This window comes from Erigeron canadensis, chromosome 2 (assembly GCF_010389155.1).
Source record: "Erigeron canadensis isolate Cc75 chromosome 2, C_canadensis_v1, whole genome shotgun sequence".
Classification (NCBI taxonomy): domain Eukaryota; kingdom Viridiplantae; phylum Streptophyta; class Magnoliopsida; order Asterales; family Asteraceae; genus Erigeron; species Erigeron canadensis.
Window position 1 is genome coordinate 38,421,864 of NC_057762.1, and position 18,423 is coordinate 38,440,286.

At 33.3% G+C, this 18,423-nt stretch overlaps 3 protein-coding genes across 3 annotated transcripts; 1 reads left to right on the forward strand and 2 right to left on the reverse strand.

The window, feature by feature from the left end:
• Window positions 1–895: 895 nt before the first annotated feature.
• LOC122588549 (pyrroline-5-carboxylate reductase) lies at window positions 896–4,401 on the reverse strand. Its single transcript, XM_043760683.1, has 7 exons — window positions 4,011–4,401; window positions 2,789–2,837; window positions 2,515–2,603; window positions 2,182–2,254; window positions 1,662–1,782; window positions 1,469–1,574; window positions 896–1,387 (listed from the first exon to the last, which is right to left on the reverse strand). The coding sequence occupies exons 1-7, from the start codon at window positions 4,200–4,202 to the stop codon at window positions 1,199–1,201; spliced, it is 819 nt and encodes a 272-aa protein (XP_043616618.1). The 5' UTR covers window positions 4,203–4,401; the 3' UTR covers window positions 896–1,198.
• Window positions 4,402–7,591: 3,190 nt separating this feature from the next.
• LOC122590009 (peamaclein) lies at window positions 7,592–8,531 on the forward strand. Its single transcript, XM_043762347.1, has 2 exons — window positions 7,592–7,702; window positions 8,205–8,531. Exons 1-2 carry the CDS (start codon window positions 7,618–7,620, stop codon window positions 8,387–8,389), a joined length of 270 nt encoding a protein of 89 aa, XP_043618282.1. The 5' UTR covers window positions 7,592–7,617; the 3' UTR covers window positions 8,390–8,531.
• Window positions 8,532–14,833: 6,302 nt separating this feature from the next.
• On the reverse strand, window positions 14,834–18,166 carry LOC122588225 (pumilio homolog 12-like). The gene is made up of 5 exons (XM_043760349.1): window positions 17,328–18,166; window positions 17,049–17,211; window positions 15,540–15,703; window positions 15,031–15,289; window positions 14,834–14,953 (listed from the first exon to the last, which is right to left on the reverse strand). The coding sequence occupies exons 1-5, from the start codon at window positions 18,164–18,166 to the stop codon at window positions 14,834–14,836; spliced, it is 1,545 nt and encodes a 514-aa protein (XP_043616284.1).
• Between the last annotated feature and the right edge of the window lie 257 nt (window positions 18,167–18,423).

Consider the following 18,423-nt stretch of genomic DNA (forward strand, 5'->3'; position numbering starts at 1 on the left):
GATACTGAGAACGAAGTCCAGATAACGTCATTATATAGATACAGAGGATGAAACAAATCCTATTTTGGCTATTACTATGTTCTCATACGCAGGTATACCCCCGTTAGCCAGCTTTTGTAGCAATTCTATTTGTTCAAGTCCAAAGCACGCTATTTAATATATGGGCAGAGTCGCCCAAAGTTTAAGTAATATCTTTTGAAGTTCAGAGATTATGGAATAATTTCTAACTTATCAATGCTAATTTGCGGAAACAAACGAATAAACTAGAAAGAGTAACATGGTTGCCATATATCAGTTTAAAATGTGAACAATAATGATGATAATTATCATGGAAAGCAAGCACTAAGTGTTGATTGGAATGTGATATTGTTTAGAAAGGCCAACACTCAACAGACATGAACTCATTGCGGTTACTTCACAACAGGCAAAAGATAATTTCATAATTAGCTTCATCACCTCATCTTTGTAAGCAGCTACTGTTTCAAAGGTACATTCATAGTTTCATAGCTTGCAAGGTGTCCAAGTCTCCAAGCGCTCTAATCTTTGTAGTATCCTTAGCATGTTTTTGTTTCCCATAAAGGAGTCCAACCATACAAATCTGTATTCATATTTTTACCCTTGTAAATTCATTCATAAATCATAACTCCCAAGTTTAGAAATTTACCAATCTCTTTGTTTGTTTATTTATTTTTAATGTAATATTTTGAACATTTATCTAAGCATACTAAGTCCTCAAGTTAGAAAAGAAGTGTTCCTTCGGAAGCCAACACTAAAAGAAAACGTTAGTTAGAATTTGTTTAGTTAAACGCTAATGTAGATACAAAGTAGCTTTGAGGATCTTGCTCGTGGAGGATCTTTAGGTTGCAAACAATCAGCATTTAGGCACGCATGGGTATATATTTGTAATGGCTGTGTAATGCCAAATCTCAACTCACAGGCCATAAAATGAAAATATTTCCTTGTTTACAGTGGCACAAGCATACATCTTTTTGCTCCCAAACTAGCTAGTCTTGCTTTGCTCCTGCGCTTTCTAGTTTCTACAAAATACACTCTTAATATCTTGGACAATGAGCAACTCCACAAAATGTGCTCATTGTCAGCTAATATTCTAGACCAATTGGTGACTCATTTATTCAACTGCTACAAATAGAGGTCTATTCTTTAAATATTAGTGCATGTTTTTACCACCAGCTAAGCTCTAATTCTGGGAAAGCTCACGACTACGCTTTGCAGCAGCAACAACAGCGTTCATTAATATCCCGCGAAATCCAGACTTCTCCAGCTCATGAACCCCAGCAATTGTGGTTCCACCAGGCGAAGTAACATCATCTTTAAGCTGACCTGGATGCTTCCCAGTTTGGGTAGCCATAGACGCTGCCCCCAGAACCTGAAACAAGATACATTTCAATATTACTCTCGATACCACGCTTTTAAAGAAACGATTAAAAATGTGGTGGCAAAAACTTACAGTTTGAGACGCTAAACCGAGTGCAAGTTCCCGTGGTAGACCTGCGGCTACACCTCCATCGGCCAAAGCTTCTATTAACAAAAATATATATGCTGGCCCGCTCCCACTAATATTTTTATGAAAAAAAAGAACAAGTTAAAGTCAAATATTAGTATTGGGTTCTATATTGAATGAGACATACATAGTTACACACCTTAAGCCGGTGACTGCATCAAACAGCTTCTCATCAGCTTTCCAAATTTTACCTACCGCTCCAAATAACTTAGCAATTATTTCACCATCTTCTTGTGTTGCACCTGCTCCCAAGCTCATAACTGAAACACATACCAGTTTTTAGAAATATTCACATTTTTTTTTATAATTGTTATTCTTAGGAATATGTATCATGGAACAAGCAAGTTCTCCAGAGATCAACAAATTGGCAGCAAATGTTGAAAAGTTAATATCCCTTTATTCAGGTTATAGCCAGACTAATATCATATTTGTAAAAAGAAGTTGAACTCTAAGAACGGCATATTCCCATAAGTCCATAACATATACAGCGAAGAAAAAAAAACAGATTTTGTAACTGTTTCTGTACGATATTCTACTTGTGACTCATACAACTATAATAACTATGGCCACACAACTCAGAAATCTATAAAGTGAAAGTTTCATGCTAAAGAAAATGCCAGATAACAAGCATATACCTAAAAGAAAAAAAAAAATTATACCAGATGCTCCTTCACCAACTGCAGAAGGTGTATTTGGCATAACCCTGATGAAGCGATCATGACCAGCCCACTCCTGCCATCATACAAAATCACTACCCCATACGATAAAATATGCACAGCTGGTGTTATCATTAATATCACATCATGCCATTAACAGTCATATCAAATTAGATTCCCTCTAGACATATCAAATAACTATTAAGATTGAAACTCAAATATAAGACAGGATATGCTTGATAGATCATAAAGTTAAAAAAATATACTAAATTACCAATGATATGATCATAAATACAGTAATGGTGAAACCATAAGAAATTTATATTTTTGCCAAACCTGAAGGTCTTTCAATTTGACACCAGCAACTACCGACACCAAAAGTTTTTTCTCTAGGATGGGTCTCAGCTGCGAGATAGCATCTTTAACTACAAACAAGAAGCATAAAATACAATAAGTTTAAAATTATGATAAAGTCTAAGATCAATTTCGGCAAGCTCTGACAGATACGCAGCTATGCGTTACTTAACGGAATAAAGGATTGACTAGTACTAGCATTGCACATTTCCAATAGCAAGAACATAAAAAGAAAGCATAGACGGCAAGGGGATACCAACTTGTGGCTTCACAGAGAAAATCACCACATCAGAGTATTCAACAACCTGAAAAATAAAAGAGATGCCAATAAAAACAGTGTATTATAACACACTCAAAAGACATCTATTAATAAGAAATAGTACAGGTAAGAAAAACAAAGAAGAAGTTGCTTCTTTCAATGTATAAAGAGCATGATAGGCAGAATGTGAAATACGTCATGCAACAAACATGATGAAATAAAGAAATTTTTTTTGAAGTGGAATAACTAATCAACTACAAGTAACAAGTAACTAATTAGAACCACATTTTGGATTTGGGAGCGTAGTGGTCCTCGGGTATTTTCAACAACTACAAATCCCATAACTGCCAATTTGTGAAGTGTAGCCAAATTGATAATGAAAATAAAAATGATATGAATCCAAAAATACTAACAACATTAAAATCATAATTCCCACCCTCTATCATACTAATAAAAAACATAATCAATATAAGCTATCTATGAATGTAAAAAAATTTGAAAAAATATATAACCTAGAAAAGCATTCCAATGACTTATAGAGAAAAAATATACTTATATTGGTCACACATACAAAAGAAAAACTATAATGTTGAAAGACACAAGACTCTAGGATTTGAATCAACAGAGCATTGGTATGCGAGTTCTATGAGAGTTGTATAAGGCTGATTTGGAGGTTAATGGATACAAACTAGCACTACAAGTGATGAGGTGGCAATGTATTCCATAAAATGGTTCATGGATTCTAACCGAATGTATGACTGACTTACTTGGTGGGACATTCAACTTGTTGTACAAGGTTTTATATACTAGAGAGTTTGATGATTAGAGTTGTATATGAGAATAAGATGTCGAAGTGGCAGGTCATACAACTCTGTATGCATTACTCACTACAACATCACAACAAGGTCATGGAAAGTAACAACTTCTCTTTTAGGCTTTTTCTTCTAATCAATAAAATGGTTAATTATTACCACAAATTAAAAAAACGCTATCAACGGTGAGAATCCTAAACAACGTACTCCCAATAATTGAAAAAATTTATAAAATATGATCCATACTTAAGATTTTCAATTGAATACATTTACAAACACTCGATACATATCTAACCAATTTATTCTTTTTAACTAGATTAAAGTACAACATACACACATAGAATTACAGAAATAGTTCAAAAACTAGTGATGAAACAAAGAAAGAAAACATAGATTGATGTAAAAACCTGATTGTTGTGTTCGGAAACAGAGACACCGAATGATTCGAAAGCGGCACGGCGGACGCCTTTATGGGCAGTGTGAATACGAGAAGCAGGAAGGACACCAGATTTAACAGCACCTCTGGCAATACTCTCAGCCATTTTGCCAGCACCGATGAACCCTAAGTTGTATGTATCTGCTGGTATAGGTGTCGCCATATTTTTTTGTTTATGGAATCCAAAATAGAGCCGTCAAGAGTTTGTACCAGTGACCCTGTTTGGCTGATGATGATATATATTGATACTCCTACTATATGTGAAAACCTATCTTTGCTTCTTGACAATACGAGCTAACCATGTGGGTCAGGGCCAGTGTTGCACTGTTACTGGGTTCAATACTTCAAATATGGTACGACTACTTTTTTTCAACACAATCTAAAGAAAGTGGTCGCGGTTGGAAAATCGAAAATGGTTACGACATACAGTAATTCTTTTAAAAAACATTAATTGGTTTGTTATTAAAACAAGGATATATATTTTTAAAAATCAGACTAAAAATCCTCATAAAACTATAACAAGGTCAAATGTGGATTATCTGCTAATTCTATTTCTTAATTTTACTTCCTAATTTTTTTACATATCTTCTTTTAATGGTTAGAAGAATTTTTAAACTATTAGTTATGAAAAATTTATCATTTTCCTAAAAACAAATATACACAATTATAGTTTTCAGATAATTTTCTCTACGTTAAATTTATAGAACGACACCCGCACAATACGGCGGTTGGCGTGCAGTGGTGGAGATGGCGGCAATAATGATGTAATGGCGGCGACGACGATTGAGGTTGTGGTGGTGACAGTGGCAGCGAGTAGTGTATGTTATTGATGTAATGTGGTTTAGATATATTGTATAACATACCGAACAAAAGACAGATACAGGTAATGTCAGATAATACCAGCCGTTAAAACATTGGTTTACATCAAATAGTTGTGGGTGTATACGGATGGATTTCCAACAAAAAGTGGTTTAGTTGTGTCAATTTCCAAAAAGTTAAATTGATCTCTCGAGTCTTGACACATACGGTACTATCAACCGCACCAATCCAATAATTAGACATATGGAAGAACCTCTTCAATCCTCAACAACTTCATGATATATAGTGGAAGTCATTCATGTCTCCAATCTATCTTCTTTTATTCACAAATTAAAATGAGGTAACACTTTAGAAAATATATAACTTAAAAAAGTATTTTGTTGGTTGTGTAAACTCGTATAGCTCCAATACGTACACCAAAAATGTTATAGAGCATTTTGTTGACCAAATCTTCAACTTCATGTTTCTAGAGATAATTTTGAAAATTTTGTTAAAATTATATACGATGATAAGAAGTCACTTTTGAGACATCCAATTATACTATATTTGTATTGAAAAGCTTGAAAAATAAACAACTCATAACAAAAAGGTAAGGAAACTTTATTACTTATGACATACTACAAAATGAACTATATATGTTTGACTTCAAGAAAAAGAGAATTAAAACCAAAATTTTTTTTACAGAAATTGTCAATGTGATGACGTTCTCATTATTTTTGTTGTAAAACTTGTAAAAAAATTGAGCTTAAATATATATTGAAGGAACAGATTTCAAAAATATCAAAATTACTGAATATATATATAGGGTAGAAAGTATGCTAGAAAGTATTAAAGAATAAGAAGAAAATGAAACACGTTTGTTTCCTTCCTGAATAAAAACTAAACAGAAAATAGGAAACACAAATAAAAATAACTGGTACTGGTACTGGTACTGGGCTTGCACTTATAGATATTCTTTGTTTCTAATAACTTATAAGGCACACCTGCTCAAAGTAGCGTAATGTCGGACTTAGGTAGGATGTGACTGAGAAAGGAACTGCAATCTTGAATGGTAATGCTTGGTTACGCAGGGCCAAGGCTGGTTTCAAAAAAGTTTTAGCCCAAACACACTGCACATTTTCTATAATTCAATTGTTACATTTCCAAAATCGCATCAATCATTCACTTTAATCGTGTTTTGGACTCTTGTAAAGCCCTCTAAAGGGCTAAAAACGCATTAATTGGTTATCGAGGTCCAAGTTTGGTGAAAACGCATATTACCACATATTCTCCAACAAAATTAAGATGTAATGCATATGTGAACGCATAACCAATTAATTTGCCTTAGAAAATCTATCATAGAAAAATATAGTTTTCCTTTTTAGAGTTATGTTTCCAACATTTGTCACTTAATGAGTTATGTTTCCACAAATAGCATGATCACTTTTTGATCAAGTGTTTTTCTAGTTCCCACCACTAGAGCATTCTTGAATATCTTGATCACATTTTCCAGAGTATTCTCCAAAACCAATAGGAATTAAATCATGTTACGAAAAGCTTTGATGTTTGGTTTAATTTAACTCTCGTAAGGTTTTTATAAGTTGAAAATAATTAACGCTATATGTCTCCACTCCACTAGATTTTTTAACATAGTTTGCATATTTCATCGCAAATTTTCATCGCATTAAAGTTATCTTAGTTTTCAATTTATAACCCATCAACATCTTGTCAAACACAAATCTTATGTAACTAATTAGATCAGATCTATTTTTTTTTTTAGAAACAAGTTAATTAGATAAGATGGTCGAAGAAGCCAAATGCAAATTACAAAAAGACAGGGCAAAGTGGGGGATGGTCGAAGAAGCCACGATGTGGAAGTGTAACACCTTACACCTCTATGTCATTCTTGATTCTATATATCCAAATATTGGATTAAAAAGAATATAAATATTAGTCGTATTACATCAAAACTTATATGATGGCCCCTCAACTCTTTCTTAACCAACCAGTTACCCTTTGAGGTATACTTTTTTTTTTTTTTTCTTTCTTGTGAGCAATAAAATTATGGGCTTTAAATCGATGCAATATCATTATAATTCAACAAGACTCCAGGTTTGTATCAATCATTATATCGGTTCTACATATACAGGTATATCCAATCATTTTTAAGATTGCATAGTGAATCCGTCCTCAAGGTCTTGGAAAAGACTAGAATTTAAACCTCGTTGGATAAATATCATTGAATGCGCTATAACAAAAAAAAGTCTAAGAAATGACCATGGAAATTGTGTATAACATGACTTTTTAACAATTACTGTTTAAAATTGTGTATCATCCAATATAAAACAATCAAGTTGAGGATATATAAGCAAACTGTAAGATTAATCCGTCCTCAATGATTAGACTTAACTAGCAAAACTTGGTGGCTCTTTAAAAAAATATAAGTCACACAAGAAATCAAGATAATAATAAGCAACAGCGATGGAAAACAGAATCGTGGAAGAATGAAGAGTTTTCCTTGATGCAATGATAATATATATCTATGTAGATTTTTGTTTTGGGGCTACAAATCTCTTCACTTTAAGTATGACATATACAAACTATAAGCAATCAAAGACAAACGACAAAAATAGCGGGTTGGAAAATAGTCGAGGGGTTGTTTTGTATATCTCTTATACTTAGAAGTTGTCCTACCAAACTTTGAGGTTTATAAATACTGCCCCATTCTAGCACCAAAATCCTCCCACATATGTTTCGTGAGTTCAAACATAAGTTGAAGGATGAAACCAATTGTTGTAACATTTGTGCTTATGGCACTTCTACTTTTTAGCTCTTCTCTCCTTCAAACCACCATAGCTGGTTCGAGTAAGATTCTACTTTACAAATTAATTAGCCTAGCCTTACCTTACCAATATGCATGTACCTTATTTATTGAAGAAGATTATACTTTTGTAGTTGATCCTACCATGAAACTATATGTGTGTTTTAGGGAGTAATTTATGTTTATATACGTTATACAGTGTATGGTTTAATCTCTAATTGTATCCAATTGAAGAATTTGGAGTGAACCACCGAATTAATTCAATCCGAAAACGTTTCAAAGATTTCATTATATCCGGTTTTGTTCGTTATTTACTGAATTTCCCAACATTTTGTGTGTCACCCTGACAGAATTCCGGTTTTCATAATTTCGGATTTGTTGTACAATAAAATAAAAAAGAACCATGAGTGACTACCTTTTGATTAATGAGTAATTTTACTGTGAAACCCAAGACCTTTGATTGTATTATGTGTCCTTTTATGTTTAAATAAGGCATGGACGATTAATAAGTATGTTTGATAATTGTATTGTATGTAATATATATAGGTTTTTGCGACTCAAAGTGTGGGGTGAGGTGCTCAAAGGCTGGAAGAAAAGACAGGTGTCTAAAGTATTGTGGAATATGTTGTAGAGATTGTAAGTGTGTGCCATCAGGAACGTATGGGAACAAAGACGAGTGCCCTTGTTATCGGGACAAAAAGAATTCTAAAGGTGGTCCGAAATGTCCTTAATTCAACCACTTACATATTCTTCATTGGATATTTTATATGACGTTGATATATACTAATATAAGTTATTTTAGATGATGCATGGTTGTTGGCTATATTATTTCATATCATGTCTTCGACAAGATTAAATATTGTAATTGTTGTTTTGGAGTTTGAATTATTATTATTATATTAATGAATTACAATTACAATGTTCAGAATAATGGTAGAGAAATGCATTAAACTAACTATGTGTAACACCCCACCGTTGGCGGAAACATGAGGTGTCATGAAAAGTACAGCACGACATGGAATTACATAGATACTGCTAAACGAAATAGAATATAATAAATATATTCCCAAAAACATAAGTTCAAAGTGATAACAGTGCTAAAATAGCTTATTACAATCAAGTCCATAAAGAAAAAAAACCAAGGCATGTAGCCTTAAAGTCTGACAATTATTAAGAAGTACTAATCTCCGAAGTCCAGCCTAGCATAGCAGTCCTTATCCCTGATTAGCCTGAGCACCTGAAAAGTATACTAAAACGTGTCAATACAAAGGTTAGTGAGTTTGTAGGTTTTAGTCAAAGGTCTAGTCAAATAAATAAGTCTTTTGTCGATTATTTTAAGTCTAAACCAGTAATAGTTTAATATATAACGAGCAGAGTTACGCCATAATAAGTCCAAAAGTCTCAATGTCTCAAAGTCCGGCCTTACGGTACCTGCCTTAGTCCAAAGTCTCAAGTCTCAACTCATACAATAAGTACATTCAAAGCACAACCAACAAACACATAATCACACACATACAACAAGATCAAAGCACATCAAATGGCACAAGTAACTCTAAACGCACAAGCTCAATATTGAACATAAAACAGAAACCGACAAAACTGTTTGAAAATAAGTATACTTTCCACCCCAAAACTTATAAAAGAGAGGGGCTACGAAACTCACTTGGAAGAAGCACAAGTATAAGTACCCTAAGTCAACGAACAAGAACAGGAACAGTCAGTACACCTGAAATACGCTCAATATTTGTCCAAAAGCCCTACATTATCCACAAGTCACCCAGTAAGTACTTACTTAGATGTACATGTCTATGTCCTATACTAGTATCTTGAGAAATGCCATTATGTCTCGTCAAATATTAATATATATTAATCATGTTGTCCTTGTAAATTGTCCAAAGGGAACAATTTGTTTAATAATGTCACTTTAAATCGTTTATATCCAGTCAAGTCTTCATATGGAATATTAGTATAAAAATGTGTTGAGTTCAAAAAGTCGTATAACTTATATTTAATCTTTATGATTTATATAAAATATTTATAAAGTCCTTTCGTTTCAAATTAATCTTCGTATTTATATATGTATATATTTTTTTTATTAAGTTAGTCCTTGTATATATATAGTTTAATCCGTATATATATACACAAAAGTCTGAATGTCCATATTATTTAAATTTCACGTCATTTTGGATCCAATTATACTTAATTTTGACTTTGGCTAGAAAGTCCCTAATTTTGACTTTATCCAAAACCACATTAAACCAAAACCCTAATTTAACAAAAAGACCAAATTATGAATCTGCCCCTTTGACCACCGTTGACCAACTTTGACCGACGGAAAACAAACTCACTAACACGAGATCTAAACACTTAACCCATGACAAACTGATTTTTGAAGCCAAAAATGTACAATTCGGCCGGTTTGACCGGCGTTGACCGAGTCAAATATGAAGAACAAAATTTGATCCGGTTAGAACAAAGATTAGGATCACGATTCCAAGACCAAAATCACTATACAATTCGGAAAATATATATTTTTACATACTTAAATATCTCGGATCTATACATATATATATATATATATGCATATTTAGCCGAAAATATATATATATATACATATATAATATACAAAATGTTGGATTTAATAGATGGAAGAAAAAGAAAACCCGATATATACATATTTTTATAAAACTTTTCGGATTTAAACGAAAATATACATGTACAAAGACAAAAATCAGATTTATACATATATATATATATAGTCGAGATATATAGGTATATATGAATGAGATTCTTAATTTTTTTTTGATGAATAACAAGCCTTTAAACGTTAGATCTAGCCATATCTTACCAATATTTGAATAAGAGATGAAGAATAATGTGAAGATTCAAGGAAATCGGTGGTGGTTCGTGGTGGTTAGTGGTGGTTCGTGGTGCAAAAAGAGAGAAGGAGAAGAGAAGGGGGGAGGGGACGGCTAGAGAGAAAGAGGGAGAAGAGTGAGAGAGTGAAATGGGAAAATGGGAGGCTAGGGTTGGGAATTTTAGGGCGCATTTGGTTCACAGAATGTTTTGGGAAGGAATGGAATTTTTCAAAGGAATTGGAATTTGAAGGAATGGAATTTGACGGAATGTTTTTGATTTTTTGAAAATTCAAGTGATGGAATGAATGAAGTTCCTTCCTCCATCCCCAAGGAATGGAGATTCCATTAAATGATGGAATGTTTACATTCCTATGGAATGAGATTCCCTCTTCTTTGTGCAACTAAACGCACTAAGGAATGAAATTCAATTCCAATTCATCAAATTCCATCAGATTCTGTGAACCCAACGCGACTTTAGGGTTTTGTTTAATCTTTTCCCTAGTTTGACCGAAATTTGACCATCTTTGACTCTACCAAGACTCGTTTGACCCGACCATTCTAGAAGACTCGTGGCCCGTTAATCTATTTTGTCGTCATATTTAAACGTAACTTTTTAATAGCTTTCTATCGGATATAAACATGCCTATATTTATTTATTAAACCTTTTATTGATTTAATTTTAAGTATTTTACTTAATTTGGCACTTCCACAAGACAACTAGTATTCCTCCTGTTCTCGAGTCCACGTACAATTTTTCTAAGGTCTAGGTGCTCATAAAGCCCGAATCAAAAATAAGTTCACTTATTCCATGATAAAGTCTTATAGGCTAATGACATACATAAACCAAACGAACTAAAGTGACCGGAAAATGTTTCGGGAAGTACGCTCAGATGACGGTTGTCACACTATGGTACTTGTTCATTTATCTATTTACCAAAGAGATCGAATGTTATCTTTAGCATTACAAGCAAAAGTGCTATTTTATACTCGCAATACATAAAACGGTAGCCTTTTGCTCTTTTTAAAAAAATCATAACTTTATGTAGAACCTACCATAACCTTACGCTTGCGATCCATTATGTTAGCCCATAACGTTATATTGTCAACTTCTCACTGATTCCTATTGTACCAATTTTGAGCCATTATAAGAAACAAGATGACACAAAAAAAAGGGGAGCCATGGGGTTTGTTCGCCCAAATCAGTCAAGGTTTGCCCAATCCATCATGCTAAAGCCAACCAAGAAAGGGGCGCCATGGGGTCGGTTTGGCGTTGGGCACCATATCGCGACGCTCATTGGCGGCTTAACCTTTTTGGTGGCCTAAAGCGATACTAATTTTGGAGGTCTTTTTTTGAGAGTCTTTAACAAACCCCCTCTTCTTTTATCCGGCTTTAGGAACGTAAGAAAATAAGGAAAAAGAAATTTACAGTATGAATGGCAATGGCCTCTGCTAGTGCTATACGCGCAGAAATCGATCGGGACCAATTATTGTGGTGCAACAATTTGTAGGCTGTAGGTTATCCAGGAAAGTGGATCGACAAAGGACGGAGCTACAAATTGGAGGTGTCTTATGTTCAATTTTTTAGGCCCAGAATAAAACTTCACGTATAAAAAACCAATAATATATATGTTTTAGCCCAATAGAATTAAAAATTGGGGCCTAGCTAGTTTGTTAGTTAGGGCCTTGGCCATTGACTAGTCCAATTACATTGTTTAGCCGCCCCTTGCGATGCTAACACCCACTTTCAACCCCAACCCTGGCTATACCTGCGCGGTCATGTCTTTATCTCTATCTCTACCGTATTATAAAGCATTTATTTACTTCAAATTTTTTCCAACTTTTCAATCACTCATTTCCAACTTTCTTCTCAAATCTCAACCACTCATTTTTTTTCTTTCTCATTTATAAATCATTTTATTTTTACTAATCAATCAAAATCTTTTATCTTAAAAACCGTACATCGATACATTGTAAAAATTATATGGATGTTCTTAAAATTTTATGTTCTTTCATTAAATAGGTCATTTTATATACTTTCGATGAATTTTTAAATCCGATGGCGTAGCCCGTACGGCTATGGCATTTGGCTATCACACACTATGACCTATCACGCCCATCATCTCACCACTGCAATACGTGGGTACTTTTCTCGTATTATCTATATGTATATCTATACTCTATGATAAAGCAAAAAGGGTTTTAAGTTTCAACTTTCAACAATGTACATCTACTAATGCATAATATACAATACATCTATATATCCTAAAATACTCTTAGAAGAAATCGCAATCACTTATTTTTCATTCTTTCTTCAAATCTCAACCACTCATTTTTCTCTCTACTCTATAAATCATTTTATTCCTCTAATTCATTCAAAATCTTTTATCTCAAAAAACATACATCGATAAATTATAAAATTTATATGGGTGTTCTTAAAATTTCATGATCTTTCATTAAAGATGTTATTTGATATACTTTCGACGAATTTTTAAATCTGAGGGCGGAGCCCGTACGGCTAAGGCATTTGGCTATCACACTTTATGACCTATCACACTCTATGACCTATCATTCCCACCATCTTATCACAGTAAGGCACGGATACTTTCTCTTGTTATAATTAACTGGAAAACATATATTGCCGTTTAGAAAAAAAGGAAAATATATAATTAGACTTTGAATTTCACCCATTAAAGGGATGAGATTTTCCTTATATGAGTATGCATTTTTGATTCATATTACACATTATGGTAACTGTTAGACTTGAAAGATGCTTAATTATTTACTCCGTAATAACTAACTTAAAAACACTTTAAAATTATTAAACAGACTTTCATATATCATTATGTGAAATTTTAATTGTTTAAGGCAGCAAATCTCTATTTCTATAATAAATAAAAGATAATTGTCTTTCAAAAAAAGTTTTAGAAAAAATGTGATGTAGAAAGTCTACAATTTACTTAAAAGGTATTTATTTTAACTATAATGTCATAAATAACTTGTATAATAATTTTAATTAAAAATATTTTTATGTTTTGTTAATGCAATAGCTATTTTAATTTATAAATTATTGTGTTATTCAATTCACTATCTTCATATCGATTTATAATATATTAATAACAAAAATTACAGACATATTTTTTAGTTTTATCATTTTAATTAAAACGCTCGGGTTGAACCCGGGTAAATTCGCTAGTACATATAAATAACTAACTGTTAGAGCACATAAAGTGCACAATCTGTTGTCCGATGCAATAATTCTAAAAGGCTAAGAACTATTAAGTTAATAAGGCCCAGTCTGTTTGTACAGCCTATAAATATAAGTCTTAGGTCACGAATTTAGGTTGATGATTTAGTTGCAACATAGAGTCATTCACTAGGTTCTTGAGGTAGAGATCTATACCTCGAGATACCGCCCAAACTATCACGATTCGTCTCAATGATTGTAATCCGTAATCATTGTAGATGTTGTTCATACGGATTCATCTTGTAATCATATGATTAATGATAGTATTTTTGTGTTTATCTCCTGTTCTTATTATATTCGTGTGTGTTTATCATGATAATCATTAATTAACCCTAAAGACGATCATAGACGGATTCCGCACATCTATGATTGTTAGATCTCGTGTTAATCGATCCGGGAACGTGCTGAAACACGTTTTTACACTAACCAAAGTTATGAACTTATAACCATGCATCCTAATTTATCATGACATGTACAAATGATCGACCAAACAAGTTTTCAAGGTGTCATGATCGGTTGTTTTTGATACTATTGTCATGTTCATCTTTTGTTATGTATACAGTGTGTAGCTCATAAATCGAGCGTAGGTTTATGATACAGAAAGTCATGTAGTGATCATGTCAACAGAAAGCCTTAGTTCACTCCTGCTGTTGATCGATCATCCATGTGTGCAGAACCTGCTCCAACATTGACTACCACTCTGATGCGATCAACTACACTTCGCAACAATCTTAAGGCTTAAAGCACACTAAATTGTTTCCGAATTAGAGTTTTCAAATATACATGAAAACCTTTGAAACACATGCAACTACTAGAAAATTATATCACTATAAAGTGACAAAGATAAGAATCCAAAGGACACATTTGTATACAAATTCAACACAACATCCCCAATCACCTATTATTCCTAAACTTATTCCAACAGTTGAATAGCCAGAATTAAGATTTACACACAAACAAAAAATCACAACATGACACAGAAACACTAACACACATACACATTTTGAATTTTTGACACAACGTTTGTGACTAGATAACAGACCTCTATGCACATACATGCTACACCGCAACACTTAAATGTGTACAGCCCTCCTCTTTTCAAGCTTTTCCAGTATCTTCTTGCCATAAAGATTGCTTTGCATTGATGCTACATTTCTTGATATCAGTTTGTACAGGCACTCATGTGCGAACCCCTGATTTATCAACGCATCAGTTTGATAAGTTATAGGGGAAACTAATGTAATATTTAGAAACGGAAGAGTTAACCGACCTTGGAAACTTTTAGTGCAGACTGGATGACAAAGTTCCCATAGGGATCTACAAGAAGCAACGATGGATTTGAGCTTCCCACCAATTCAAGGATGATTTCGGTTGATACATCAGACCCTGATTCAATCAAACATTTCTCTACAACATTACTAGCATACTTGTTTTGGGACAAATATGCAAAATTCCCTTGAAGCTGTCTCACAAGCAGTTCTGTTAACTCTGGTGACTTTAGTCCCACCATATGTTGCAGCACATAATTGCTGCACATAATAATAAGTAAAAAATTAGTCTTATGACGCCAAGATGACACAAAAAAAATAAGTTAGAGGTGGCAAGATGGGGTTGGTCAACGGGTCAAAGTAGATTTTGGGTTGAACGAGTCATTTCAGTGCAGGTACCGGGGGGTGGGAGCGGTGTGCCAACAGGTACCTATCTGGTACCGGCCCCCTCCCCTCCCCACTCCGTCCACCCTAATAAAGTCACATAGAGACAAGATTTGGAGATACAAACCCGAAAGGATCTTCTGCAATGTGGATTGCATTGGCCATGATCTCTGATAGTAATCGGTTTCTAACATCACCACGAGCATGCTCCACACATGCCTGCAGCACACAGCATCCACTTCTATCAGTTGCAACTTTCAAGCAATTATTTGCTATGTCATCCAGAATGAGCTGCAAAACAAAAATGCTAGTGGTCAAAATTATATATTTTAAAGATTCACGTAAATAGTAATTAAGGAAGAAGTCACTGGTAATAGTCATAACTTAACTAAAAGTATTAACTCACTGATCTTAATTAAACTGAAAGTATTAAAGTTGATGAAAGAAAAACAGAAGCTATATGACACTTAAGCTAGCTAAACAATATATATAAAATCAACAAAGCATTGATACATTATTGTTAATTACCATAAGAATCAATGTAAAAAATTAGGAACATAAAAATTACTGTCAATAGAAATAAGGCTGCAACATTAACAATACAGGTTACATATCACAAAAGAATACTCCTATAATGGAACTTTTACTATAAAGATTGTTAAAGCCTTGTTTTGAAGGTTAACATTTCAAACTTCCAATTATATATCTAGTGAATGAATAGCAGTTTGATATTTTTTTTTCTTTACAGAATTGAGATAGAAAGAGTACTATCTATTAAATGAAGGCCTTGATGGGAAACATAAGAATCCCAATTTATGTAACTGCAATCTTGCAGAGAAATAGAACAACAAATCCAAACTCATGAAATATTTTGAAATGTGCTGATTTATCATGAATTACTTGTAGTTGAGTAGACATCTAACGGGACATGAAAAGATCTTTCACCAATTCATAACAACATTATCTGTACAAGATATTTGCTTTACATCCCTTGTTTCTTATCCATATTGAGAACAATTATTAGTTGCCCATGGTCAATATTTTGCCATTATGACACCAAAGAAAAATCAGTGTGAGCTTTTGTTGGTGATATATATAGAGTACAAAGATGATATACTTCTATATGCTTTTTGTCATATGTATCTAGCTAGTATCAACAAAAGATTTTCTGAAAGAATCTTACCATCATCAGTTTTCAAGAAAATGGCATAATCCTGCCTAGTGCCTATAGAGTACATATAATATATGTATATATAGTCTGCTTCGAAAATACTATATATATTACAAGAGAATAAATCATATAACAATTGATCACAACCTAAATAAAGTTAAGTATTATGTAGTTCATATTATGTAAAAAGGGAAATCGTCAAAAAAAAGTGATATAAATTTTGAGCAAAAATGTGGAATGATAATAACTTTCATATGTGTTTAACATAGTCACTCAATTAACTATAACTTTTGTAGAACTCTCTTCGAAAGTTTGTGACTTTTCTATCGTTTCGACATGCAAAATAAACTTTTTGTAACAAATGTAAAACATTGACAACTTACACAATCATATACAATAGTCTATATCTCTCGATTCACAGATTTAGACAATGAAAGCAAGTTGTTTTTGATAGCATAATAGTACCTGGGTGAACTCGCTATCAAAATGTACCAAACAATGCTGAAGAACATGATGACCATTCGGATCAATAGCCAACTTAGCCGCGCTACGATGCAAAGCCCTAATTACCATCATAATCTGATTAGGAGAATTCATATTCTCCAATAATTTTTGAACTGCCCTTGTCCTACACAATCAACCAAAAAAGTAAACAAATTACATCATCATTATACATACTTATTACATTATTTTTCTAAACATAAACAATTAACACAAAACTTAATAAAAACACTTATAACATACCCACAAGGACTCATACAAACACTAATCATATGGTTGGGCAACTCGGTCAATTCACGAACAATCAACGTCTTCTGATCATCATTACAAACACAAACAAGCTTTTGAATTACAACATTACCAAACTGATCCTTCATCAAATCAACAAGTGAGCCCATAATCTCTGACAACACAAGCTCAACCTCTTCATTTGTTGGATTCTCAATTTTGGACTTTAATATTTTATAGGCATTTTGATCTTTAGCCATAAAATAAATCATACCCCTTAAATCTTTCAAAGACATTGTATTAAAAAATTGTTGGTTTGGCAACTTATTCACCACCCCACTATGGGAATGATTCCCGTTCCTATTCCTATTGCCATTACTATAATTACTACTATTGTTTCTTGGCCTAAAGGGACCATCCGAAATCGTCGAAAAACGATTGTTATACAACTTTTCCTTGGCTAACAAGTAAGAAATATAGTCAAGCTCAAATCTTGGGTCAAACCCATGAATTGGATACTGATCATGATGATAATGTGGGTACAATTGAAAGTGAGGGTGCATGGTAAGAGGTGTAGCATCGCCCACAGCGGAATAAAACCCTTGTTGCTGATCAACATTACTGTTTGAAACCCTAAAAACATCATCATCGTCAAATAATCCGTTGGTCAAACCTTGAACATGGTCGTATTCGTAGTCGAGAGTTTGCGGCAAAAAGGACGTCGATTGGTGCGTAGATTCCGAAAGATTCAAAGAAAATAAAGCATTTGAAAGTGTTTGATTGATATCAAATGAGGATGGTGGCGCCGGAAAATTCTGAGGTGGCGCCGCCGCCGGTGGTGGGGTTTGGTTCATCGTCATATGAGGATGAAATCTTTGATGATTCATGCTAGCAAGAATTATGAAAGAAAAATAATATACAAGATTTTTGGGGTTTTTTGTGAGTTAAAAATGGAGAGTTTGTTTGAGTTTTTATAGATTAGGGGGTTTAATATTCTGATTTATATTATGAATATAATATTGCAGATATAATAATATATCGTATATACAGTAATAAGAATTAATTATCTAAGCTCTCTTTTTTTTCAACTTTCAATATTTAATATATTTTA